This window comes from Nilaparvata lugens, chromosome 6 (genome assembly GCF_014356525.2).
Source record: "Nilaparvata lugens isolate BPH chromosome 6, ASM1435652v1, whole genome shotgun sequence".
NCBI classification, from domain to species: Eukaryota; Metazoa; Arthropoda; class Insecta; order Hemiptera; family Delphacidae; genus Nilaparvata; species Nilaparvata lugens.
Window position 1 is genome coordinate 51,652,589 of NC_052509.1, and position 27,285 is coordinate 51,679,873.

At 33.3% G+C, this 27,285-nt stretch overlaps 2 protein-coding genes across 19 annotated transcripts in view; one reads left to right on the forward strand and one right to left on the reverse strand.

Annotated features, from left to right (window-relative positions):
• Nucleotides 1-23,811, reverse strand: part of LOC111050745 (tumor protein p53-inducible nuclear protein 2) — a 49,458-nt gene extending 25,647 nt beyond the window's left edge. For 2 of the 4 annotated variants that reach the window (XM_039431180.1, XM_039431178.1), the window contains exon 1: nucleotides 1,553-1,915. The gene's annotated coding sequence lies outside the window, so the exon portion shown is untranslated. Of the gene's footprint in view, nucleotides 1-1,552; nucleotides 1,916-23,668 lie in introns of those variants that run through there. The other 2 variants (XM_039431177.1, XM_039431179.1) reach the window with 2 other exon arrangements.
• Nucleotides 1-27,285, forward strand: part of LOC111050743 (uncharacterized aarF domain-containing protein kinase 5) — a 72,025-nt gene that overhangs the window by 30,862 nt on the left and 13,878 nt on the right. For 7 of the 15 annotated variants that reach the window (XR_005571673.1, XR_005571672.1, XM_039431165.1 and 4 more), the window contains 5 exons: nucleotides 5,901-5,965; nucleotides 18,074-18,249; nucleotides 24,412-24,621; nucleotides 25,315-25,540; nucleotides 26,607-26,741. Coding sequence is in view for 13 of the 15 variants with exons in the window: in XM_039431165.1 (XP_039287099.1) it covers nucleotides 24,413-24,621; nucleotides 25,315-25,540; nucleotides 26,607-26,741 (570 nt within the window). In the remaining 2 variants the exon portion in view is untranslated. Of the gene's footprint in view, nucleotides 1-5,900; nucleotides 5,966-14,006; nucleotides 14,644-18,073; nucleotides 18,250-23,928; nucleotides 24,110-24,411; nucleotides 24,622-25,314; nucleotides 25,541-26,606; nucleotides 26,742-27,285 lie in introns of those variants that run through there. The other 8 variants (XM_039431166.1, XM_039431164.1, XM_039431174.1 and 5 more) reach the window with 6 other exon arrangements.

Consider the following 27,285-nt stretch of genomic DNA (forward strand, 5'->3'; position numbering starts at 1 on the left):
CTGTGTATTGACAATTAAAAAGACTGCTTTTATAGTAAAATCAATCTTTCATGCGTACCATAATATTATTAATTGAAATAGATAATTTTATAGACAAAGAAACAAATACTGTATTTAGTTTCATTGGCATTGTTATCGTCTCACCACAGAGATAAGTTCTGTTGACTTATTCCACTGCGCATTTATCATAGATTGATTGGCTGGGATGAAAAACTAGAACAATATTTTTATTTGTCAACTTCTAAAATAAATACTGCAGTTGAGTTTGAAGTTGGTGCTTATCATATCTTTAGTAAATGGACCATGGAGTCATGAGGTGAATCCTCACTAGATCAATCACGTGACAATTCCAATTATCATAAATTGCCTCTACTGGATTTGAATCCTGTTTAAGAAAATCAATTTTAAAACCTCATCAAGATTTAAATTGATTTTGATGCAAAAATGCTGATTTCATCTCACATATATTTTGTAAGACTTACTTTTTAACTATTTAATTTTACTTTGAGGGCTCGATGTGGGGTGGTTTCTAAAAGGTGTTGAATTAGAAATGAAATGATCAAGTTTCTTTAAAAATATTATTTTAACTCAGTAAAATCTTCAAATCAGTCTTTTCAAATTAGATTTAATGTTTTATTTAATATTTTATTATTCTGGAAGGAAAAATATGTATTTTTCAACATCTAACTTGATAAAACTCAGTTTTTTAATGACTAAGACCTGTACCGTATGTGAATTGTCAAGTGATTGGGGCTGAAATGATTATTTCGCTGAGATTGATACTCCTTGAAACCATAAATTCATTGTTCTATATATTATTAATCAGTACGGTACCCAACTTAGTATAGTACAGTACTCAGCAGTTACTATAGTTTCGCTTAGTAATTTCAACCAGTACCTAGTAATAATTATTCTACCTCTGTGAATCTTCCATATTTAAAATAATTATTGTGTTAGCAAATGCAAAGCATATTAATAAATTATAATTGATATTTCATATAATATGTTAAGTTAATCTTACAGAGCTAAATTATTATGAATAACCAAAGGGCCCAATGTATTATCATATTATAATACAGATTGTCTCTTTTCTGTTTAGGGCTACTTGTAATATAAAATTAATTAAATTTAAAATTTCATTTTTATTTCATATAATAAATACTTGTAATATAATTCAAAAAAGGGTACTGAGATGTTTATTTATATTTTTGTAATACAGATACTTGTTATGATGTATGATAATACATACATTACAGATAACAATGTATGATAATGACCAATGCATTCTTAATTCTATCCAATAATTTTTATTAAGACTTACTTTACGTTATGAATATTTGTAATAAATGATCGACTATATTCAAAAATTGATTCAATCATTCGCAATATGATTTTTAAATTTTATAGCAGCAATATAAGAAAGGCTCTTATGATTCACCATCGTTATGAGATATAAATCACTAGCAATTTATATGAAAACCCATTGTTCTCGAACTCAATACTCTGGAACAATAATCAATATTTCTAAAAGTTTGAAAATTGAATCTCTTACCTTTTGCTGGCAATTACGTCGAATTCAAATAAATATTTCGACCGCAGGAACTGTTATCCTTTTGCTTTTATCCACAAAAATATATTATAGTAAAATATAAAATAATGGTTGATCTCTATGTAACAATTAAACGTAAAATCAGTCTTTTCACAATTACAGATCAACAACAATAAGCCATGATCACTAACGTTCTAATATGCTATAGCTTTTTGTTGATTTGAGGTTGAAATTGGTTTGTTTCTCACTGAGTTTGTGAGTGCTCACTGTGTGGGACGTAGAATCGCACTGTTCGTTTTCATCAGCAGCTTGTGTTTTGTTGTTGTTGGGGTCGCTAGCGCGCATTCGCGTTGGTGAGCGCGCTGTCAGCTGCAAAATGCATGCCAGTCAGCTGGTCGCCTTTGTTTCCCCCTCCAATAGCATTGCAGCACGTCAAGCACACTTTGTTTACATTTACTGTACAGAACTGCTCTGTTGCAGCCATGATACACATTGTTGTGTATCAATGCCACAAAGTAGAAGGATATTATCTTCACTGTGATCAATGCTCAATACCACCATAGATAAAGGATACGCATATTAAGCTATATTTCTTGTCTCTGATACCACTTTGTTCACAGTCATTTCATAGAACTGGTCTGTAGCAACTATGACACAGATCGTCGTCATACTTGCACCGCTGTCACATAATATGCTAATGTACTTTCCGGAAATTTTCCGGTTTGAAGTTATTGTAGATGGAAGTTTGGGTTTCTGACGAAAATATTTAGTTCTGCGTATTTCCTTGATTAATGCAATTGCTTCTCTGAGATAATATGGTAACTTGATATTTATTGTGAAATCTCACTAGCCTTCTGCTGCTCCAAACCTTTTATTAAATTAAGGGGTTGAGGCAAAACAGTTTTAGCTTACAATTTCTACTTACACACTCAAATTATATTTTGTCTACAAAAACACAAACAATTTAGCTCATAATTTTCCCATCAGCCCCAGTTGAAAGTCACTAATTCTGTATTACTCACATCCTAAATGTGTTTTCTATTATAATGCTCCATAACAAAGTGAACTGAGAAAGTTGATTTAATTGTCATGCTTTCATGATGAAAAAATGATCATCGCTTTGAATAAAAGAAACAGAATATATCAGCAACGCGGTTTCATATCTTCTCTCTCACCAAATACACATTTTCATTCTCTCGCTTTTTCAAAACATTCCTCTATATTTCTTGCCACATACATTTTTCTTTCCTCGTCTTGGATTTCAAGTAGAAAATAATAGAAAAGTGAGAGATCATAATAAGCAATGTTGGTGAAGTGTAATGTAAATAGAACAATCTCAGGCACATCTGTTAACATTGGCAGCTACATTCATCTAAATTTCAAATAAACATTAAATACATCTCGAAATACCCTGCTCTGGATCAAGTTTGTTGGTCGAAAATTGTGAGTTGAAAACCAACAGGATTCGGATACTTCAGTAATTTTGAGTCATTTATTCTTCAAGACGATTTATTAGATAGTGATCGCATTTAAAATTATATCAAGCCTTCTGGCATTAATCCTAGATTCTTTACATAAAGTCGTAAAAAGATTTAATCAAGTCGTTGAAAAGGTTACAGCATTGCCAAAAATCTTGATAAAGTCTGCTGCACTGATAGTTGCATTCAGTATCAACTGAGGAACATAGAATATAGAGGAGACAGTAAATTATAGACTCTACTGATAAGCAAGTGCTTAGGAAAATATCCTATAATAATATTAGTATATATTCTACTTGGCAAGGGCTATAAAAATTTAGTTTATATGGTTTCAATTTATTTATATTTAATTTATTGTACTGTGAAGATATCCCTTATTTTCCAGATTTTAAAACTTGTGAGCTTTAGTGTCTGAGAGCTTGTGACAATACAATTTAGATTATGTGCTGTAAAATCCAATAGTTTTTTTTAACTACTGTAGTCTTGTATTATATAGTAGCTGTAAATCAATTAATTCTATATGTCACGCACTTCTTTTTTATTGAATTCCTTGAAGTAATTTATAACCAAACCAAGAAAAGTAACTACATTCAAACGTAAATCTTCAGTTGTGTAATAGACTACGGTATACCGTTATTGGTTTACCGCACTCAGTAGTTCAGAACATCATTAGTTCATGGTGGGAGAAGATAGAGGACAGCTAGTTGAAGAATCTTAACAAAACTTTTAATGTGAAATTGTTGTTTTTATTGCAAATGCATCAGATTAGATTCGTGCTAATACAAAATAATGTCGAGATATTCAATTAGTAAGGTATGATGCACAAGCATCTTGAATACTCAAGAATACATTTTGCTCTATGGAAACAAAAACATGAATATTGAATGCTTACAAAAAGCTTTTTGTGATGAAGCTCTATTTACGAAGTAAATACGCCCCTGAAATTAATATCATTTGACAAATTGAATTGTCACAATAATTATACATTACTCTCAAATTATAGATTTGGCTTTCAAGCTCTTGCTTCATATGCTCATCATTACAAAACTACTTAAAATATGTTTTTCTACTTTTGAATTTTCATATTCTTGAAGCTCAAACAATATATATTAATTCAATCGGAATTAAATGAAGTCGGATAAAGTATATAAAGAAAGATGCGGTTGTAGTTAATCAACTAATTTTACAGTCGATATCCTTGAAGCGGTTGAGAATATTTCTCACGTTTCAATGATATGACTAACAAGTCTTTTGTTTCCTTTAACCGCATCTACTAATTTTTTTTCATAATAATCTATATAGTATCGTTTAATCTAAGTTTCATGTTAAGATGAAACATAAATTTACTCCTGTATCTACGATACAGTCGTAGTTCTGAGGCATCATCTTTGAATTTTTGGCTTCCACTTTGGATAAAATACATTCTGAAGTCTGAAGTAGAGTTTACTCATCAAGTTTAGGAGAATAAGTAGGTATATAACTTGCCAAAGTAATGAAGATCTTTAAAAGAAGCCAATAAGCCGTTTTAGTTTCTATTTCAAGTTCAGATGATAGGTTTCATGTTAGATATAGGCTATAAAATAATATAATTAAAATTTCTATAAAATCTCACTATAAATTATACATGTAATTCACCGATATATTTTATTTGAAGACCAATCCTGTATTACCATAGTAACAATGGATTTCTTGAATTTTTCTACTAACCAAAATATCATCTAGAAAATTGATCATGTTTTTTATTTTCCTCTCCAAGTTGAATTGTGCCTCTCTCAGTCTCACTCACAGATCTTTCTTCGTTTCTCTTCCTCATGATTGTCCTCTTCCTTTTCCTGTTCCTCCCTTTTTCTTCACGGATCACCCGCACATGTAGGTGGGGGTGTGCACATATACTACATTATGCATAAATCATGTGCATGAAGCAAGCAAGCGCAGATAAGAATTATTATTGTCGCTGCATGTTTATGGTAATCATCAGCATCATCATAATCATTATCATCCAAAACAAAGACTATGTACAGAACGGCCTATAACTGATGACCTACTATGAAAGAGTACGTTGCGGTAGTCTCTTCAGGAGTTGTATTTGAAAGGAAGTGGGGTGCCCTCGACACACCATCTCTCCCACTCTCTCTTTCTCTCTCTCTCTCTCTCTCTCTCTCAAAACTTCCTCTCTCTTCATTTCTCTCAACTCTTCCTCTCTCATAATTTCTCTCAACTCTTCCTCTCTCTTCATTTCTCTTCTCTTCATCACCAAAATTGTTGTCTCTGTTCCCTCCTATTTGTATCAATGCTTCTTCTCAGTTCCCGTTTTATACACGTTCATCTAAAATCTAGGACTTGAAACATCTCGAGCGATTGAGTTTTAGCTGACAGTTTATTGACCTTTACTTTAGGATATGACTGTTGCCTTCTTGTTCTGCCATGACTTCGGAAACGATCATCCGAAAATCATTCGAATCCACCTGACCCAGAAAAGTGGTTTCTTCAACTATTGTGGGAAATGTAATGAGCTCTCGACCAACTATCCAGTTTGCCCCAGACCTATTTCAATCCTTATTATTTATGAGCTCCATTACTCGTAGTTTCTAATCGGAAACTAACAATCTCATGAAACCTTTCAGTTCTAGTAATTTACTAGGTGCTTTTGAAAGATTTATCCAACATAAAGAACCAAGTAGTTTCAGATTATGAAGAACTGTATGCTTTTTCAAGTTTATAAAAGATTTTGTAGGAATGATTTGTCAAATATACAAATTCGAATTAATTTACCAAAATACATAAAATGCATCCACAGAGATGTAAAGAGTAAAGACTCATCTGAGTGTGGTTGGTAAAACATGAAAAAATGATGATATTTTTCCATTTTCCAGACAATCGCTTACAGCAGTAGCAGAAGGTGAAATAGTCATCACTTGGATTAAAACACTGTCACCACGTAAGTTATCTCTAATCTCAATTTATTCTCATTCTTCTACTTTTTTGAAGGCAGGTCTTATAATATGGCGTGTCATTTTTATTCAATTCCAGCAATTTCATGACAGTCGATTTGGCTATTACAATTTGCGATTAAAATAATTATTTATTCAAAATGTTTGCAACAATCATTGATATGATGCATCCATTAAATTCATTATTCGTGACAAAAATATATAATGATCTTTGCTTTAGTAGAAGCATTTACATGATATTTGTCACCCAACCCAACACTTCTGGATAGGTAGGTAGGCTTCGTTCTCCTGCTGTCATTTTGAGAATGCCCGTTACGACAATGGCTCAGCTTACACGGCAGCCTTCCACCCCTATTAAAACCTTAAACACCCCTTTAACATCCCCCACCCTCACCTAATAGCACGAGCCATTCATAGAACAGCCTTCGAGTGAGTTCGAGTTATGCTCAACATATAACATCCTGTCGCACCCCTGTCTTGCATTCTAGATTAAGTTTTTCTAGAACGGCTGGAGAAAATCGAAGTTGCCTCCATCTGGAATTTTTGTTTGTATTTTCCAAGGTTCGGGGTTCGAAATTGTAAAATCAATAAGTTACAGATGGCATTTATATTCACCCACATATCGTGACAGTTCTAATTTATTGATAAACTGCTACAATCCTAAAATCTTGTATCCGATGTAGTGTAATGTTTGTTGTGAGGTTCTGTCGAAGTTCTGTAATAATAATTTTTTTGAAATTGAGAAAAAAATGTCATTTGGGGATAAAATTGAATTTTCATATTGTTTTTTTATAATGTATTTTCGGTATACCTATCGATTTAAAATTGAATTTTTAACGTCTGTGGGCTTTCAAATTAAATATAGTGTGTGTAACGGTCCAGGCAGATCAATACACCGATTGAATAAGCTTTCATTTTCTTATAATGATTAGGGAGCGGCTCCCCTCATCATTCATTTACATAATCCTATTGGTGAACTAAGTATCAATGGTTTTCTATTGTCTAGTCTGTCCAATCAATGAAAACTATTGACCACAAGTTTTCTACAGTATTCAACTACTATACTTCAGTAGAAAACTTCTATTTGTGTTTAAAAATAAATCTGATAAATTTCGTTCAGGTAAATACTGATGTCAGTGTGAATGATCAATCACATCATTGAGTTAATTTTTAGAAAAGCTGAAATTGAATTTTTTAAGCTGATTGATCAGTTGAAATACTAGATAAGAGCTAGCTAATCTGCTTTTAACCACCAAGTACCACAATTATTGCAACAGATCCTTCATAATTTTCCCCCGAAATTGGTTCTCATGTTTATAATATTTAGAAAAGTTAAGAAACGGTTCTGTGGCTGAACTGCAACGGTTAAGCCATGCACACACACACATCGATTTTTGGTCACACGATATGTTGCCGTCCTTATGAATTCTATCAGATTAATCGGAACTTGACAGACATAATCTGTTCAATCCAATAGAATTTATAAGGACGGCAAAATATCGTACGAACAAATATCGATGTGTGTTTAGCTAGCATTAAACTTCTCCAGTAGACACACTATAGTCCGTACAAAATTACTTTTGACTTGGAGGAATACGCAGCGCAGAGAAATGGAGGGAGACCAGTCAATTACAGTGATGAATAGAGTCATCGATAGAATCGTAGTTGCCAATTTGTCGATTAGACTCAGTACACTCAGTGCTTTCAGAGAGGAAACATCCGTATGCTTATCATGAGCAGTTGAACACTCATTTGAAATTAGAGAACGCTGGCGGGTTCAGGACGGCAACATCGCGCCGCTGTATCCCTCCCCACCTTTCTCTGCTGTGTATGTCCCTCCAAGTCAAAAGTAATTCTGTACGGACTATAGCTCATCTTTTCTTTGTTGCACTAGAAGTACAACATCTGTACTTATGAGTACATACGAATATCCTCTCCAATGTCGTGGATGTAAATATTATGATAATAATGATTTGATTATTTGACTTGATGTTTTCATATTATCATCCAATGGTGGCTCCTGATCAACTTCAACGTAATTTCCAATTTACAAAGCAATCAATTGCCTCAATCAAGTTATAAACACGAGTCACGCTCATGCACACTGGGCTATTCAGCCGGATATTTGAATGCAGTTGACGATTGCATTACTGGAATGTTTCCCAATTTTCCAACGATTGATTGAAGCGAAATATTGAAATGCAAATGAAAGCTAGTTGCATCATAAACTCGGGTACGTATTGGTATGGGTGACCTCAGCCTCTTCTCCAATCTCAATGGTGGACAACCTATTACACGCTTCTCTGCTCAATAACCTTCATCATTTCCTACTTTGCCATAGACATTCAATTGCAATCAACAACTATTATTATATAGGTAGGCCCTATTCTATTGCTTACACACAGCGAGGCATTGCCAGTAGGCTAAGCCTAAACTTGTCTTCTACTAATACTAGTATTACTACTGCTGCTGTTGCTGCTTCTATGAAAGAGCATTGAGCTAATCAACAAGGCCACATACTGCATACGTAGTTTGAAATATAGGCCTTATAGAAATGCATTACATGGAACACTTTTAGCTAGCAGTTAACTAAGACTACGCGCAGTGTTACTATTTTATTGAATTTTACTTCCATGCAACAATTTTTTATTATTTTTGTAATGCAATTTTTCTTACTCCCATACAATTCGACTGATCCACTGATAAAAACATACACATGTTGTCAAATTTTACAGTTTTATTTAGTACAAGACCATGGTTTCGTTACCACACAGGTCACATTTTTAGCTTGAATTGAGCTAAAGCTAAAAATGTGACGTGTGTGGTCACGAAACCATGGTCCTGTACCAAATAAAACTGTAGAATTTGAAAATATATGTGTGTTTTTATTTCATTCCCATGCAATTTTTCTTCTCAATCGATAAAGGATTCTATTTTTTACAAAATCGATAGTCTATAATAATCTCTATTTAATTCTGATTAGTGTGGTTATGCATATTGCAGTATTGTACAGATAGATACTGTACTGTACAGTATATTATACAGTGTAGGATACAGTATAACACTGTAATTGTCACAGTTTTCGGTGTTTTATTGTAATACTTTTTACAATATTAGTTGATTATGAATAAATTAATTTAATGAATGATCCATGACACTTGATAAATTCCACTAGTTTAAATTTGGGATAAATAAGCGAGCAATTTCTGTTTATATTTTTATATCTGGTTATTTATGTTCAACGGATCTTGAAAACGGCTCTAACGATTTTCACGGAACTTGGAACATAGTAGGTTTATGATATAAAAATTCGATTTCACTAGGTCTCATCCTTGGGAAAACTCGCTGAACGACTTTAAAAAGATAATTCATCCTTGGCTGAAACAGCTGAGACTTTCGTTGTCTGTGGATAGTAAAAAGTGAGCGAGTGATTCTGTGGAAAATCAAAATATCGCATCCCCGAAATTCATAAGCTGACGTATAACCAGCTGTAAAATATAAACACGATCATTTTAGAGAGTTGTGTTCTGTTTATCAATAAATAAAAATAACGGGCGAAGCTCGGTGCCCCGATATTCGACTTGAATTGATTAACTTGAAAGATTGATATTTACATCCATCTATCAGGACAGAAGGGTTCATAAATTTTAGTACTCTGCGCCTGTCCTCTTTTGAAGTATGGGGTTTTGTCAATTCCAGTCCTATTACTGTAGACTACTCAATATTTATTTATTTATTCAATGATACCCAAAACTCAAAAATTTTGTTAAAGAATTATTTTTGGGGACAAAAACTAATAGTCTTTTAGAAAGACTGGATCCTACTGCAACCGCATTAGATGCAAAATAGAAATTGGGAAAAGAGAAAAAGTTTTTTGTTACTTTTCCTCTTTTTAAAATTTCTATTTCTGCTGTTCAGGGCCGGTTCTTTACGAGAGACACAACCTTGAATAAATAATACTCCACTGCATCCAAAACCAACAAAGCTAAAAAATAAGTGAAAATTGATTGTTAACTCTGTAATTAGAATCCATTGGAGTGGATTGAATTACTCGTCTGTAATATCTAATTAACTGTTAGCAATCATTAAACTGGCACATAGACCAAATAAACAAAGGTTTAAATCTGTAACTGACGTTTGTTTTGCTTCTCGAAAATGGTACACAATGATCGAAAAATGACTTAATTGTCTCCGTTACAATTTTGTGTAAGAGCTCAGTATCCGCGGTTCCTCGCTTGAACAATTTTACGATATGTAGAACTCTGTTATGAAATTTTGATAATTTAAAAATTCAATTACAGTACGGTACTATATCCATAACTTTCATAAGTGCTACCAGTAAATACAGGTAGATCTACGTAGTTGGTTATGCTTTATTACTGAAGTCACATTGATGCAGCTTCCTTAGCTAATGGCTAGGTATGTGTGATAAGACAATCATTGGAATTTCGACGCAGTTGTTTTTCAAAGTTGGCTAATGGCTTTATATTTGACGATTAGTTTTCAATTGACATTTGGAGACAGGTTATTTTGAGTGCACTGTTGTCTACAGGCTAACTGCATTTGCCAAATGAACTAGTGATATTGAATGAGCAATATTTGTTTTCAATCTGTCAATTGATTCATAAATCGTCTCTCTAGTTAGCTCGTACGAGTTTTCAAAGAGAAGATTTTCATAACGGTAGCAAAGGTGGTCACAATCGCCTGTCAATATTCTGCAAAAGTGTTCTTTTATAAATTTATTAATAATTCATTAATTTATCAAATTTATTCTCAATTGTCTTATAATTTTCTCCAACTGAATTCTTGTTTAAAGAATCACTTTCTTGGCACATTACGTATTAATCTCTAGTTATGTTCTCTTTTGATCTTTGCTCTCAATTTGACCCGGATTGCATTTTTTTAAATAAATTTAATTTGAAGCGTTTTCTGATGCTATGATAAATCTATTGCTTCTGTCGAGATAAATCTAGAGATTCAAAATGTAGAAAAAAATTACTGAAGTAGAAACCATAAGCTTTACTATTTTTTATTTTATTTGTTGGTTATTGTCATTTATTAATTAATTTTTCATAATGATTTAACCTGTTACACCAAAAGTCTATAAAGTTCACTGAACCTGTTTACTTGATAATTAAATTTCTTGTGTAACTCAGCTTCTCTTCTAATAGCAAGATGGTAAAAAATGGGAAGCAATCAATTAACGTAGAGGTCATGCTTTTAATTAACAAGATGAATGATAAACAATGTGAAGGGGTGGGCCGTAAGGTGAGCCAATTCTCATTATGCAGGCGCATTTTATGCCATTGTCAACTGCATACGTTTTTTGCAACATCATTAATAATAATCAGTTTGAAAATAGATGACTGGTGTTCTTCTACTATGCCAGTTGAAGACGATATTAGTTCGGTACTAGCCAGGAATTCGGCCTTTGAAATTTTGGCATTGAAACGTTCTTTTTCGCCCAATAACATTATCCATCCATTCCGTTTGGTTGGTTGGTTCTCTTCCAGATTGCTTCCTCTCTTTTTAGAAATTTATTAATAAACGTTAGCTCAGGGTTTTGTCTTCTCAAGAGATTCATCTTCGCCAAGAGTCTTTGTTTACATTTCTTCCACTCTGATATTTGAATCGAAATGATGGGACACAGTAGTGTTCTGGCTATTTCTTCTCAATCGTTGATTGCTTCCAAATTTAAAGTTTATTCAAAATTTGATCATGGAGTACAGTGGTATTATGTCTACTGTATTTCTTCTCGATTGTAGATTGCTTTAAAATTTCAAAAGTAGTTTTAAATCGATGATTGAATCATGTCATGTGACAAACAATTATTATAACAGTTTACTGTATTTCATGATTCCATAGTTTAATGCCCTTATGTGTATTGTCCATACCAGTCCAGTTTTCCTTTTTGGCAGTGATGTTTCATGAAAAACCCACAATGTTGGATCAAAAGTGTTGGTTTAAAAAGAAATGAATCTTTGAAAGACATTGGTGTATCATGAATGAAGAAGGCTAAGCTCAATCAGATATCAAAAGACATTCCCATCAATATTCCACTTAGATTGAGGTACCCAACTCAAGTATGAAAGGCTAATCAGGATCCTTGATTTCAGTTGAGTGCTAAGTACAGGAATACTGTATGGAGACTTGAAACATTGAGTCCCTTTTTCACTTACCCTTAGATTTTCCATCTTTAATATAAAGTCGTTTTTAACATGTTAAAATCTTGTATTAATCTGCTTGCATTTTTCTTTATGTGTTTGTAAAAATACAGCATTTTGGTCGACAAATGTAAATTTGTAGTTGATAAAGACATTATTCAGAAGATGCTTTATGTCGTCTACATCTTCAACTTGACTAAGCATCTTTTAATTTCCATTTATGAAGTGTTCATTTTATTGAATATCACATAACCCTGATAGAGTCCTTTCGTTTTCATACTACAAAAAATTGAATTTCTAATGAGGATTCCAAGAGTGTCGTAGAGGGAGGGAGCATTGACAAATACTCGTAGCTATGATGCTAATGCTAATCAGAATTGAAATGCAATCCATACGCTTACGATCTCATAGTGAAGTACATTCGGCTCACATACGTCTTGTTTATCGATGGTAATGATAGAGTTGACAATAATGTTGAGAAATCTCCGAATGGAGATAAGCTGAGATTATCGTCTTAATTTTCCATTTACTTCGTATAATTTCAATTCAAAACAGAGAAAAATATGAGAGGCGTTGCATTAGGCTTGTCGACATTAATAACTGCGAAATAGAAAGTGGGTCAGAGGTTAAATTTTTCAAAGTGGAATCTCCTCACCACTAGTTATTCGTTATTGAACCGCTTCTATAGTCAAGAGTTGTGAAACAAACACGCTAGAATTCGCCTAGAGATAAGTGCTATTAGTAAACTAAAAATTACTACATTCTCTTTTCAAACGGTGGATGTGAATCTGAATACACCACATTATTTATGGAACAGACACATTTCCACTTATGTTTGATCATCTGTCTGTTCTGTTCTTCGTCCAAATCTGATTTGGTGGCTGAAATTAGTATAGGCTGCGTGTAACTGACCTGGATAGTAGACTTCTACATTATCAGCTCTAATCTAATTTGGAGCGAAGGTGAAATAAATTGGATCAGCATCATGAAAGGGCTGAACGTTTGATTCGCTAGAATCAAAATAGTTTTAGTGTTCAATGGTTCAACCTAGCATAATGAATAATACTTCACCTAAAATGTTATTATATATACAGTATTTCCCATATGATTTTCAAGAAATTTAGAAGATAATTTCTGATATTTTCCATTTTTGAAGTCCTTTAGGACAATCTCTATTGAGTCACAGGTTCATTTTTGTGTAGGAAACAGTTTTGGGCTATCATGCCTATTTTTCCAAACTTGCTCCACATTTTTATGTGGAACGAGGATTGGGTGCTCTGGAATAATATAACTTCTAGCTTTACAAGAATTTCATCTTACAGTATATGAAATCCTAATGAATTGGATTTACTTTTATCAATACATTTTTCTATACTATAGAGTATGGACCATCGAGCTCATTTATAGTCGTAAAACGTAGAAATACATTAAAAATATTGTTTCATAGTAATAAAACATATTAATTTAAGTATACCAATGCTTGTGATATCTCAGTTGAATATGTTATTACAAGAATATACAGTCGAGTGTAGTTAACCGAAATAAAGGTCATGAGAAGAATATAAATACTGTTTTCCCAGTTCCGAATGATGCCAGAATGATTTGCTTTTTTAAGAAAAGCTCTCCGCCAACAAGATTTCGTTCGCGCTGGTTAGTTGAATAACGTTTTTGAATCTGAGCCAGAAAATGTCACTTTCCTCTAATCTTTTTGAACGTGTTGTGTAACAAAAATCAAATTCTTCTCTGGCACGAGCCAATTTTTGGGGCGGATTGACTAAAAATATTCTCGCCGGAGTGTCTGAAAATTGCAAGATGACGATGCTGAACGCATATAGTTTACGATTTCCCACGTCAGAAACACATTTGCTTACAATTATCATCGCCCAATTTTTCTCCCCACTTTATAAATATTGAAATTTTCAACTAGTTGCAATTCTGGGTTCCAGAATTCATAGAGACTGGTAGATGCAGATGTTGTGGTATCTAGTATTTAGCTTAAATTGTTAGGATAAATTGAACAAGAAGAGTACCAATATTAGAATGGTTTTATTACCAATTTCGTCTCACAAATTGGAATTAAAGAAAAACATTGTTCTGTAAGTACAGATAAATCTGATATTTTCTTCAAAAAGTCATCTGCATAGTATAGATGGAATGTTCGAAGATAATTTCGAAATTTTAAGCTGCAATCCTCGCTGAAATGATAACCCTCCAACTTTCACTTCTGATTGTAGACATACTTTTCGTTGTAAAACGATTTGTACCTGTTCTAAGAATAGGAAGCAGTTTATCGGATGATGGGCCCAAACTTTTTGTTTCTTTGTGAGATTTAGCATTCGTGCAAGCAAGTTGTTTGACCTGTATTGGGTAGGCCATCACGTACTCAACATAATCTTCAAAGGACATCAGTTCGCGTGTGAAAACTGGAAAAGTTTACAATGATAGCTGGTTGTTGGAAGCAATACTGGGAAAGCGAAATATACAACGCTAAAATGCTAAAGGTTGGTTGCTTTTGTGATATGGATTACTGAAGGAGTTCAGGCTGCATATGATCGAATTCTATTTTGTTTTACACTCGCTATTATTTCAGTGCACAACTAAACCGGCAATGCAATTTTGCAATTATGACTCATTCTGCTAATACAAATTGCATTCGACACACATGCAAGCATGGATTTCTTGAGGCACTGTTGGGGAGTTCCCAGCAGTGCTAATCACTCACTACCTGAACTAAATGCAGTTGCAGTATAGAAAACTATACTGAAGATCTGTTCGATTTCATAACTGGCATAATTCTTTTCCTCTCGTTTTTTCACTACAATTTGACCTTCGACAAACTTGATAGTTGCTTCTGTATTAACTGCTACTGTGCTATAATGAGCATTACAAAACAATCCATAATTGTTTCAGTCAACACCTGTTGAGATGATTGTAGGTGGATCTTGTTTCTCTTGAAAATGAAACTTTCCTATGCCCATGAAAATGCATCATACAAGAATTATTGCTCCACGTTTTTATTCGTGCAAATTCTGGATTAATACGTATGTTTGATGCACATTCTTTGGGTGAAATACCTTGAAACCATAAACTATTTTAATGTTAGAATTTAAAAATCTCAGGCAAGAAAATATTGTAAATCTTATATTTTTCCAGTATCCAAGCAACTACCACAGATAAGCTATCTACTTACTCGTACTGCCATAGAGAATTTTCGGAACATAATATTTCAAATCAATATTTATTTTACAGTTTTGAGTACTTGAGTAGAAATAATTTTGTTATCAATTCGGATCTTAATCTTTCTAAATTCAAAATTAATAGTTTCAAGTGTTCAATGTGGAAATTAGTGAAAAATTGGAAAGTCGCACATAACCTTTATATGGACAATTTATTTTATGAAATTGGGATGAAAAGACGTTTTGGACTGTAGTCTGTTTCTTTGTCCTTAAGTTGATTGTAAATGATAAATAAATAGAAACTGCCTATGCTTACTTCCCTATGTTTTATATCTGCCTATAAAAACGAAAATGAGCCAATGTCCACCTGAGAATTATTCAGTCTGATATCCTTCAATGTTGGATCGAAAAGAAAACTAAGTACATTTCAAAATAAACTGGAATTAATTTTCTGAAATACAGGAAACAAAAGAAAATAACCAAAATTCCTATTGAGACTGTCAATAAAATCTCCAATATTGTAGATCCAAAAGTCAATTTTTCAGTTCAAAATATTCTTTGGGTATCAAATTTTTAAATTCATAATTAATCAAAACATTCTAGAACTATTTAATTTTGACTTGTGTTTTCAGACTACACGCAATCAAATTTCGAATTCCAAATTCATACTCCTGCTGTAAACTATAATAATTTATTCCCATCCTGTCGAATTCCATTTGGTCTCACAAAATCATAGGCAACCTTATTTATCGAAGCCACTATTTGAACCAGTATGAATAGACGATCAATTCAAGAGCTACCTATTAAATTGAGGCCGTGACGCTATAAACGTGAGTGGCCTGTCATAACAAACTAGCACCTATTCTGGACTGCCACTGCCACTCGATCCACCGATTGAAATATAAACAGTGTCTGTTCATTTAGTATTGCCAGTGTGGTCAGCGAATGCAAAGCTTATTTCCCGGAAACTATGCCATGGTCAGTTGAGTACTGACTCTAGCTCTGTAGCATGTTAGTTTTGAACTGGTTTGTACCTACTGTGCGGGACATAGTCCACAGTCCGCCATCTATGATAGTGCCATGATGAAAAACACAGAACTTCTTTGTTTTATTCACCTGCCTGCCATCACTGCCAACATTAACCTAATTAGCATGAGCACTATGTAATTTTTTACGGTAAATTGATATCTAGGCTTGGAACCCGTAGTGCGACTGTCGCTACTGTGCATTATGCACTGCTATCTGTGCCATGACACACAGAAACGCATCTATTGTGTTTTAATGCAAAGATGCTACAAATAACCGTGGTTTTAGGTCGCGAACACTTTCCGTCTCTTGGAATAATTGTTCTGTGTGGAAATGTGGGGGAAGTGATTTTTATCTGAAATCCGGGATAACTAAAGTTACAACAACATGCAGCCTATCCTGAGTTGAATAAAGTAATAATGATAGTATATTGTGGAAGTCGATATCATTGGAATTGATAAATTTTATTATTAGTAGAGTACGTGTTAGTATAATAATAATCGTAATATCGGGGCACCGAGCTTCGCTCGTTATTTTTATTTTTTGATAAACAGAACACAATATTCTCTAAAATGATCGTGTTTATATTTTACAGCTGGCTATACGTCAGCTTATGAATTTCGGGGATGCGATATTTTGATTTTCCACAGAATCACTCGCTCACTTTTTACTATCCACAGATGACGAAAGTCTCAGCTGTTTCAGCCAAGGATAAATTATCCTTTTAATGTCGTTCAGCGAGTTTTCCCAAGGATGATACCTAGTGCAATCGAATTTTTATATCATAAACCTACTATGTTCCAAATTTCGTAAAAATCGTTAGAGCCGTTTTCGAGATCCGTTGAACATAATTAATCAGATATAAAAATACAGAGATTGCTCGCTTAATATAATAGGATATTAATCAAAACCAATATTAATCAAATTAATCTAAATTAATCAAAACCCAATGGAATTCATAAATTTTATCATAGAGTAGTATCGTAGTTAGTAAAGTTATTATAGTGGTTTTATCCTTACATTACAACCGCTTTAATAGAGAAAAATGACATTAAATCCGTCATAACTACAATAATGATCAACTTAGGGTTTTTGCAGTATATTATCTTGAATTGAAAAAATAATAATTTTCTTTTATGAAAGAAGATATTAATAAAAAAATTATATACTTAAATGTTGATTTAACTCATTAGAACAGATCTAAAGGTGCGTACAGATTTACGCGCCGCAAACATGAGCAATTCACTTTTAATCAGTTGATGCCAAGCTTTTTATATCTGTATCTTACCGTTTCTGTAAAAATACAGATATAGTCAGCTGATTAAAAGTGAATTGCTCATGTTCGCGGCGCGTATATCTGTACGCACCTTAATAAAGACTAATTAAACAAATTGATATTATAAAAGGCTGATACTATACAATTTAAAAACTATTAAGGATTACTCTCACTACCGTAGTGCCTTTAGGAGGGATCTCTTTCCTTTTCACCATTCCCTTCCCCTCTTTCTACTTCATTTGCCATGGATCGATCATATTGTTGACCAAATAGTCAAATTCTTTATTATAATAATAAATTCTTTATTTTGGTGCATTATTGCGGTACGGTGTTTGCCATACTTTCTTGTACGAACTGGCAACTAGAGTTGCATCAAATAAATATCTTACTTCAGATGATCTATTAGGGACAGGCTTCATTTCACTGACATCAATGCATATTCTTCACTTGCAGATGAATCTTGAAGGCAAGCCGCACCTTGGTCATCCTTGAGCTTAGGGTAGTTCAGAGGTCGAAAGCCCTCTATCCTCTCCCACTTGCTGAAGCTCAACCCAAAAAAAAGATCAGGGTGATGCAGCCCAACCTCCAAGTCAGGCTGCAAATTTGACAATTTTTGCATCTTACACAAGGTGAGTTTCGGGACACTCTCCAGAACTGTTATAACATACTGAAGAGTATTTCAATCAATTTAATACTTGTACAAGATAAAAGAAAGAAAAAGGAAAAACATATGCTAATATATTATGCACACTTTCAACAGGAATTTCATGAAAAAGAAAGAAAATAATTATAACCAATGTAACCATTATAACATGGCAATGAAAGCATTTTGAATTTGGTAATGCAGCAACATCTTCAATACTTTAATTGGGGTATCTATCAGTTTCATAAAGTTATTATATTTTTATTATCTATTATAAATTGTATTAATTAATTTGCATATTGAATTATTAAATTTTTAGTTCGGTATTCATATGCTTATTAAATTATTTAACTTTTACTGCATTTTTAAAAAGATTGCATTTTTAATGTTTTTTTCATTCTCTCTTCTGAGAATTTCTGGAATCCCTGCCAATGCGGTCTTCAATAAAATATTTTTTTTCTATTGATTCTATTAATTAATCAATGTATTAAGTATACTTATTCCTACATACTCATTCTTAAATATACATCAGCACAATGTATTATCTATTTTATAATCAAAATATTAATAATAGATCTACATTATAAGTGTATTCTCTGTTATTTACTTCTATGAGCAGATTAAGCTTATATGTATAAAGTGGAACTCTCCCCCCCCCCCCCCCCCCCCCTACACACAGATGGATAGTCTAGTAGGGGGATTCCAAAATATATTGTATATTGTATTTCATATTCGTGTATTATGTTTTTTGGAAATAAAACATATTGAATCCATAAATAAATGATTTATTCATTGTACACCATAAAATTTCTTATTCTTCAATGCATTGTAGTATAGATGATAATCTATTGAAATTACAATGATACTAATATCTACATATCCATCTTTCTTTCTATACATCTACGACCCTACAAGTAAGCTCTTCATTTAAACAATTGTTATAGAGAAATTTGTGAACGTACAGCGCAATGCTTCAGCTTCTAAATCCAACTCCATTCGTACGTTGAGAGGTGAATTTAGAGGGCTTTCAATTGTTAAATGCGAGTCACTGCAGGTATTATTAGGCATTATGTCATGCGTCAGAATCGGAATAAATGGGATAAGCCTCTGACTCAGCAGAACGTACGCTGGCCACACTGTTCAAAATTCAAATGCCAGCTTGCATTAAAACGTATTATTATATTTTCACTTTTAACTACCTGTCAATATAAAAAATCTAAAATAATTGATGGTTCTCACTTTAAATGGTTCTACCTAACTCAAATATGGATATCAATACAAACATTCTATCTGTGAGACATAATAGAATATATTCGAACTTTTGATGTACCGTATTTGTAATTTTCATTACTCCATACTTGTTGAAAACAAAAATCTTGCAATTCAAATTTTATTGTTTCAAGTAACATATTAAGTAATCTATCGATAGTGAATCAAACAGACTATTTTGTTTGTCATCAGCTAAACTCAGTAGTTAAATTTATCTGTCTGTGTTGGGCTAGTGAACAAAAGTAAGAATGTAATAAATATTGTCCTATGATCTCTAGTTGGACTCCGAAGCATAGGTCAAGGTAAAGAAATTGTAGGTAAGCAATATTATTCCATTGTTTTAATCGTATATCTATTTATTCAGTGATAGTAAATACTATAATTTAGAATAATCTTATTGATCATTTACTGTGACTCCACAGCTCCACAGTACGAAAAATACAAACTGTATATTATTTTTAACTGTTAATAAATTTTATTCAAGCAATCTGTTAGTAGATGTCATTTTTCCAAATCATAAAATATGACAAATTAATAAAATTAATAAAATTAATTTCACCATAGATTCTAGTGGATAGAGTGCTTGCGTAGCAGCACAGATATCCCGGCTGAAGTATGACAGTCGTAAGGCCCATTGACGGCTTGAATTATATATTCAGGCGGTGGAACCTTCCCGCAAGGGACTCCCCACCAACAAAAGTCATACGAATTTACTTTTTTACCATAGATTAATTAAACATAGGTTAGATATTTCACTTGAAGAATCCGCCTAAGAAATGGTTGGTAATTTTCCAGTAAATTATATGGTTTATAATACGTTAATAATAAATTATATACGTTCCAGGCCTTCGCTTGTTGTACGATTAAACGTATTTCTCTACCAATCTTTGCTATGACAGTACCAGAAGAATAAAGGCACTTGAATTACTCAGGTTGAATCAAGATAAACCCCCCAATCTTCAATGTGGTCAAGAATGAAGTCCATCTGTCAAACGTCAATAGTTATAATTTGTTAAACTTATAACTGTTGAGTGTTAAGCGACCTTGGCTTTCATCAGTTGCCAAATCTAATTCGAGATTGGTCTATTCAGGTGGCTGGTGTGGGCTGGGGGAGTGGGGTGTAGGTGAACTTTGGTCAGTTGCCCGGGAGGTTCAAGATCAGTTATTAGACCCAACTCGCATTAACACCAAGTTAATTGTTTAGAAAATCTCACACACGCGCTTCATTTAGAGTTGCATAATATAACTTCTCCTTACTAATTTGTTATTCAATATAATAATTAATTGTATATTTCATTTATAAATATAATTTTAGAATTATATTCAATATTTAGTTCAAATTCCACATTTCTTTGCATAATTTAAGTTGGGCAATATAGCCTAACATTCATTTGTAAGGAACCTTACATTAAGGCTAGGTGCACACCAGTTAGACAAGACAAGACATGATCAGACACGTTCAGTCACAATACTTCACATTGTTGCTTATGACGCAACTCACACTGATTAGTCATTGCAATTAGACATGTCTTCATAAGCAACTATGTAAAGTATTATGACTAAACGTGTCTGATCATGTATTGTCTTGTCTTGACTAAGTGGTGTGCGCCTAGCCTAAGTTGTCATGTCAGACTGAGAATAATATAATCTTATCAGAAAATTGAATATTTCAAATAAAAATAAAATACAGAAAGCCCCTGACCAACTATGAAAAGTTGATATAATATTTCATAAATCTGATGATTTTATTTTACATGATAAGCATCCAATACCAATGTATAATATAATAAAGTTTGGAAGTATTTGAAAGATTTTTCAACTGTTGAAAATGATTGGACATAGTACGGAACTCCCTCACTAAACATACACACTAGAGTTCAATATGTGTTCTTATAACAGTAGACTTTATTCATTCACGTCATATTTCTTCTCTCTCTCTTTCTTTCTAGTAATGTAGTTCTTTCTAGTGTACTCTTATGTAATTTTCCAATTTTATGGAAAGCTCTTTCTGATGTAATAGAAGAAATGATGATAAATTCCTCTTTGAACTGGCTGGAGCGTGGACTCTCTATTTTGACGGTTTGTTTAGAGAGAAAACTTCAATTCCATTCTGTGATGTAGACACATATGAACTAGATGCTGTCACACTCGCTGTTTTTACTATCGTCATACGATCTCCTCAGGCAACGTTGCCACAAAATCCTTCATTGTTACCATAATTTTGAATAAAATTATTATAGGAGTATGTGATAGAAAAATGTTGATTGTGAGAAAAATCTTTGTTGACAGCAGGAGTCTTCCTTCTAAAGCATAAATCAAAGCTGCTCCATCTACATTTTCAGATAACTATTGAAAACTTTTATACCCATCGTTGAATGGAGATAATATTATGGAGACTGAAATAATATAAAAGCGTCTTCATATTCTAAATAAATTATTCATGAATCTAAAATAATCAAATATATGGAGGCTTAGTCTATTTATCCAAGCAAAGTATATATAAACCTGTAAATTTATGAAAAATTGAATTGATGTTCCTTTATTTATTCAAATCTTATAAATTTATTCCAATGTTTTTGTTTACAGTTTCTCAACTTGCTTACGGTACCGTACTAAACTGTTCTTCCGACTGAATTTAATGAATCTCAATGAACTAATTGATGTTTCTGCTGAATTTAATTTACAATTTTACGATCCTAACCTAAGTTTTATTTTCCAGATGAATATCAGTTTTCTAGTAAATTAATACTTTTTATTTAAATTTCCAATATTAAACTATAAAACCTCAAATTAAAACTACTTGATAACAAATTGAAAATAAAATTCAGAAAAAATCATTTCAACTATTTCGCATGTTTGAAGTACTGGCACACTGGCAGTAGGCTATTATTACAACAACGTTATCAAAGGAATCAGATTAAAAAAATTAATGCAAACGATTGGGCTGAGCTTTGACGACAAAATTCCAATGCAAGTTTATCTTGAAGTCAGTAGCCTATCATATTCTATTTATAGCGATTTGCATGTAAATAACAGCGAGGAAGGCGAATGAACTGTATGAAGTTTCGTACAAAACCAGAAAGAAGCAAAGAAGTAATGCTGTTTGTATCTTATTTACGATGCGTGAAACGAAGAAACAAACAACACTGTGCTCAACCTGACCGTGTCCTGATGTTTATCCAGATTCAAGATTAAAAAAGGAAAGAACCAGAGTGAGGAAGAGGAGACTGGTGAAAACTAAAGAAACCATTTCTATCCTTTACATCTCGGGTTGTTTCGGTTTACTGCGCTCATTTTTTTAAAGACGATTTTGGCCTACCACTCAAACTATGATCTGCTGCTCTATTTGTCTCTGATAACAGACAAGAGCTCATTGGATGAGGGGAAATAGGCTTACCTATAGATAGAGAGGGGATTCAGTCACTAGAAAAACGTTGTCTGCCCTTTTAAACCCTTTTCTCGTCGCTGAAGAATACTAATCCTATTCTATACTAACTGCAGTTCCATATATATTGTTCTAGTTGAAGCCAAATTTAGAAAAAAATCCAACCACTTACTGGAACACTGCTTAACAATAATGCAATATGAAATGATAATGGTTGTTATTCTTGATGAACATACAGTAAAAAATCAGTTTATGAAAAAATTACCGTACCGTAATCAATATAAATTCAATTTATATTAAAAGAGTGGATTATCGGCTTAATGGATTTTATATTGTAGCTAATAGCTGAAATGAAATTAATGTAAAAGAGAGAAAAATCTTCATGTCATGGTTATGAAATGAACTAAATTTATTGAAGTAGGGGAATAGACAAAAATCATTAATAGGAGATTTTTTTCTCAGACGAAGATTCCTTGAAATATTTCACCTGATATAGCTCTAAATAATACTAATAATATTCATTCCTAAATCCTTCATTTTTTATATCAAAATTGTTTTACAGGTCCTTGAAAAACATTATAATTAAAAGCCTACTTTTGTTCGTTGACAGCTCAAGAACTATCATTTCAAACAAAGAAGTCCTTGACAATCAGCTGATAGTGTAAATTGACGTTTGAGTGCGATAAAATTATTTGATGTTTGACTAGAATTACTGTTGATTAGCATGCAGTAGCTCAAAGGCTCAACTTACTTTTATTCACGGGTAAATTGTTGGCTTGAAATTCTTGGAAAATGAACACTTAACTCCCCCTGAACAACTGACAGCTCAACCCCTGTATTTGCAGCCAGCCAGCTTAGCTTGAGCTACAAAGATGGTGCCAGCTGATTTTTGTTTTGTTGCTGTCAAACTGTAAGCTCTCTTGCGATTGGTCAAATTCAACCAATGATTGCGCGGCTTACTTTCAATAGTTACAATTTTGTACACCAGGGAGAAATCTGGTCAATGTTCTTGGAATACAAACCCCAATTTGTTGAGTTCTGAGTTCTGACTTTTGTCGTCTGTCGTGTTGTCTTCGTAGAATTTAGGTTATTGATTCCGTTGTTGGCAATATTTTAGATTGCTCCGTGAGTTTGTGTTTAATTTAGAATGTATACAGAAATGAGAACATAGAATCTGTCTCTCTTCTTCAAGGTAGGATGAATTGTAAATTTCTTTGACATGATTTAAAACAATTTTAATTGCTTAAGCATACGCTGTTTTGTAGGTTAAATACTGAGTAGCCGTGAAGTTTTCATCCTAGTTTTTAATATAGTGAAATATTAATACTCTATAATCTAATGCAAAACAATAAGGTTTATTTTTTTAATTTACAATATTTTTTATAGATATCAAGTCAAGAAGAGTTGAATGACTTGAATATAGTCTGTCATAGGTATATTATTTGAGGTAGCAAGCCCGTAAATTGAATTCTAACATTTCAATCCTATTTTCAGCATGGGATGTTTTCGTATAGTGCATAGACAGTTCAGCTCGTTGAGTCGTTCGAGAGAGGTAGCTAAACAGTCGCCACCAAGATCATGGAGGAAGCTGGCAGCATCTGTGGCAGTTATAGGTTGTGGCTCGACCGCCTACTACCAAACGCTCACCAATCAGGAGAGACGTGTACTGAAAGTGACGGCTGGCGGTGTTGTCAGATTCATTAGGTAAGATCTCTAATGCATTTAAATATTCAATTGTTGAACAAGTAATTCTACATTTAGAAGTACCTGTCTTATCATTAACTTATTTATGGTTTTACAGCTGTTAATATTATTTACAGCATTACTCCATAACTCTACAACCTTCATCAGTGCTAGCCAAGAACAGGCTCATTGTGCACAGGTGATGTGAATTGGTGGTGCTGTGTCGGTTGCTCGGGATGTATGCTGTGATGTGCTTCAGGATTCCATCCTGGGACCTCTCTTCATCATCTTGTTCTGAGTTTATTTGTTAATAAGTTTTTACTATTTTGACGCAATCTATACAGCAAGTGCTGGTCATGGATGGAGACTACTGAATACTGAAAACATCAATATCAAAGAATTATATAAAATCAATGACCAGAAAACAAATATCACAGTCAAGATTCACTTTCTTGGTAAGGGCTAGGTACTCGTAGTTATGCAAAAATCAAAGTAGGTACGCTTTTTCAACTTCGATAGGCTAAAAAAATAAAATTGAAGAAGGATAATTTGATTTTTCAATTTTTAAAGCACAGTCATGAATTTATTACAACATAGACAGTGCATTTCAGCTAATGTTTGAGATTCTAAATTACAAGATTCCTAGAGGCTGGAACCAATCATTGTCCAGTGGGCAACGTTTTCCTATTGGTTTGCATGAAATAATTGAAGCAGGTCTTCGTGTGTAGGTGTGGCGATTTCGGCCGACTACTGGTGGTCGCTGAGAGGCCTGGACGAGGGCTGCTCAGAGTACGACGATGTGATTGCCGAAGTCCATCAGCGGTCAGCTGATCGCATGTTGGCGGGGTGTCTCGCCAACGGTGGCCTCTACATCAAGCTCGGCCAGGGCATTGTCTCCATGGACCATGTTCTGCCCAAACAGTACACCACCACGCTCAAGGTAACTGTCCAAGTTGCATCCAAATACATTGAAAATCCTAATGTTTCAATATTTGTAGTAACTGATGTGGTTTGGGATTTGGGAATAAGCTAAGTTAAGCTCATGTAGCAGCCCTGCTACTCCCTTTTTAAGGGTGAACACGCCTCTAAAAATCATTTATGAGTTCAAAAATCGCTTCCGGATGGTTCGGAAGTCCTCTCATTTCTCATAATCATCCGTCTCATTACCCACGCACAAGCCTAGAGCTCATGTGGGTATCATCCTCAGAAAAAGGAATATGAGTAATAATTGACTGGAATTAATTTGGTTTTTCGTGTAACATTATGCTAAATATTTATTGGTGCTTTTGTCTTGAGAAACTAAAAAAATAATAACACGAACTACTGCTCCATCAAATAGCGTGCCATAAAATCAACTACTCAACTTCTAAACTATTAATTATTGTTTAATATTTTGTAAAATCTGTGTAAGCTATTTCCTAGTTTGTAAAAATATTTATATACAGTATAAATACAAGAAAAGTCTTACTTGTATCCACACAAGAAAAGTCTTAAATCTATCCATGAGTTTGAATCCTTTCACAAGAGACGTTTGTCGATCTTTAAGTTTTTAATGTTGAAATTGCTGTAAAGTGTTGCTGTAGATGCCTTGGTGAACCAGCATACATATAAATAGTGCATGCTTTATGTGATTAAGAGAGAGTAGGCCACTTATAAAACAAATACTTACTGTTAGTAATAACTATTGATAAATTCATGAATGTTTAATAAATGATGTGGATGTGACAAAATAAATCTGTGTTTTTCAATAATGGAAAAACTCCACGATACCAATTCTTATCCAACAAATTTTATCAATTCATGAATTGTTGCTTTTTTGTGTTTTGTCATTTATGTTTTGATTAATTTGAAACGATTCAGAATTAATTTAATATGTAGCCTGACGGGAATATTTGTACTACATTATTTTAGAATGTTATTTGAGAATCACCTTCAATATTCATTTGAAAGTTGTCTCGCCTAAGAATTTCCTAATACGGTAATCAAAAAACTTTGAAATGTTGCAGGCGTTGCAGGACAGGTGTCTGACTCGAGAGAAAGGCGAGGTGGAACAACTGTTTGCTGAGGACTTTGGAAAATCAACGAGTGACGTGTTCTCAGAATTTGAAGAGACTCCAATTGCCGCTGCAAGCTTAGCGCAGGTATTATGCACAGAAAACAGGGGGTTTGCTTTGAATCGTTTTCATAAACGATTCTTAGCTCGGTTTTCGTAACAATTAGCCCTAACAGAAATCAATAAACTTTTGCTGCTTTATTAATTAAATTGCTATGAATCGGGACTGTTTTAGTAATTAGTTGAACGATTTGGAATTTATAAATCAATAGTCTACATTTAGAATCTGTTTTTCATTCAATTCTTATGGGTTTTATACAATACATTTTTAATTATCAACTAATGAGCAGTGGTCTAGTAAATCCATTCAACATTAATTTTTTAAATCAATCTAATCATTTATTACGACGTATCAATGATGCTCTAAGTAGTAGATTTGAATAATCACTCCATCTTACTTTTATAACCGAATGTCTAACATCCATTTCAAGGTAATATGACCTTTTTTTCAATTGATTAATCTAAAATTCATTTATTATGACCTTTGAATGATGTTCTAGAGTTATACTCATTGTTATTGTAAGTTTGGTTCGTGATTAGGATTTCCAAATGGTGTTGTGTTGTTGGAAAGA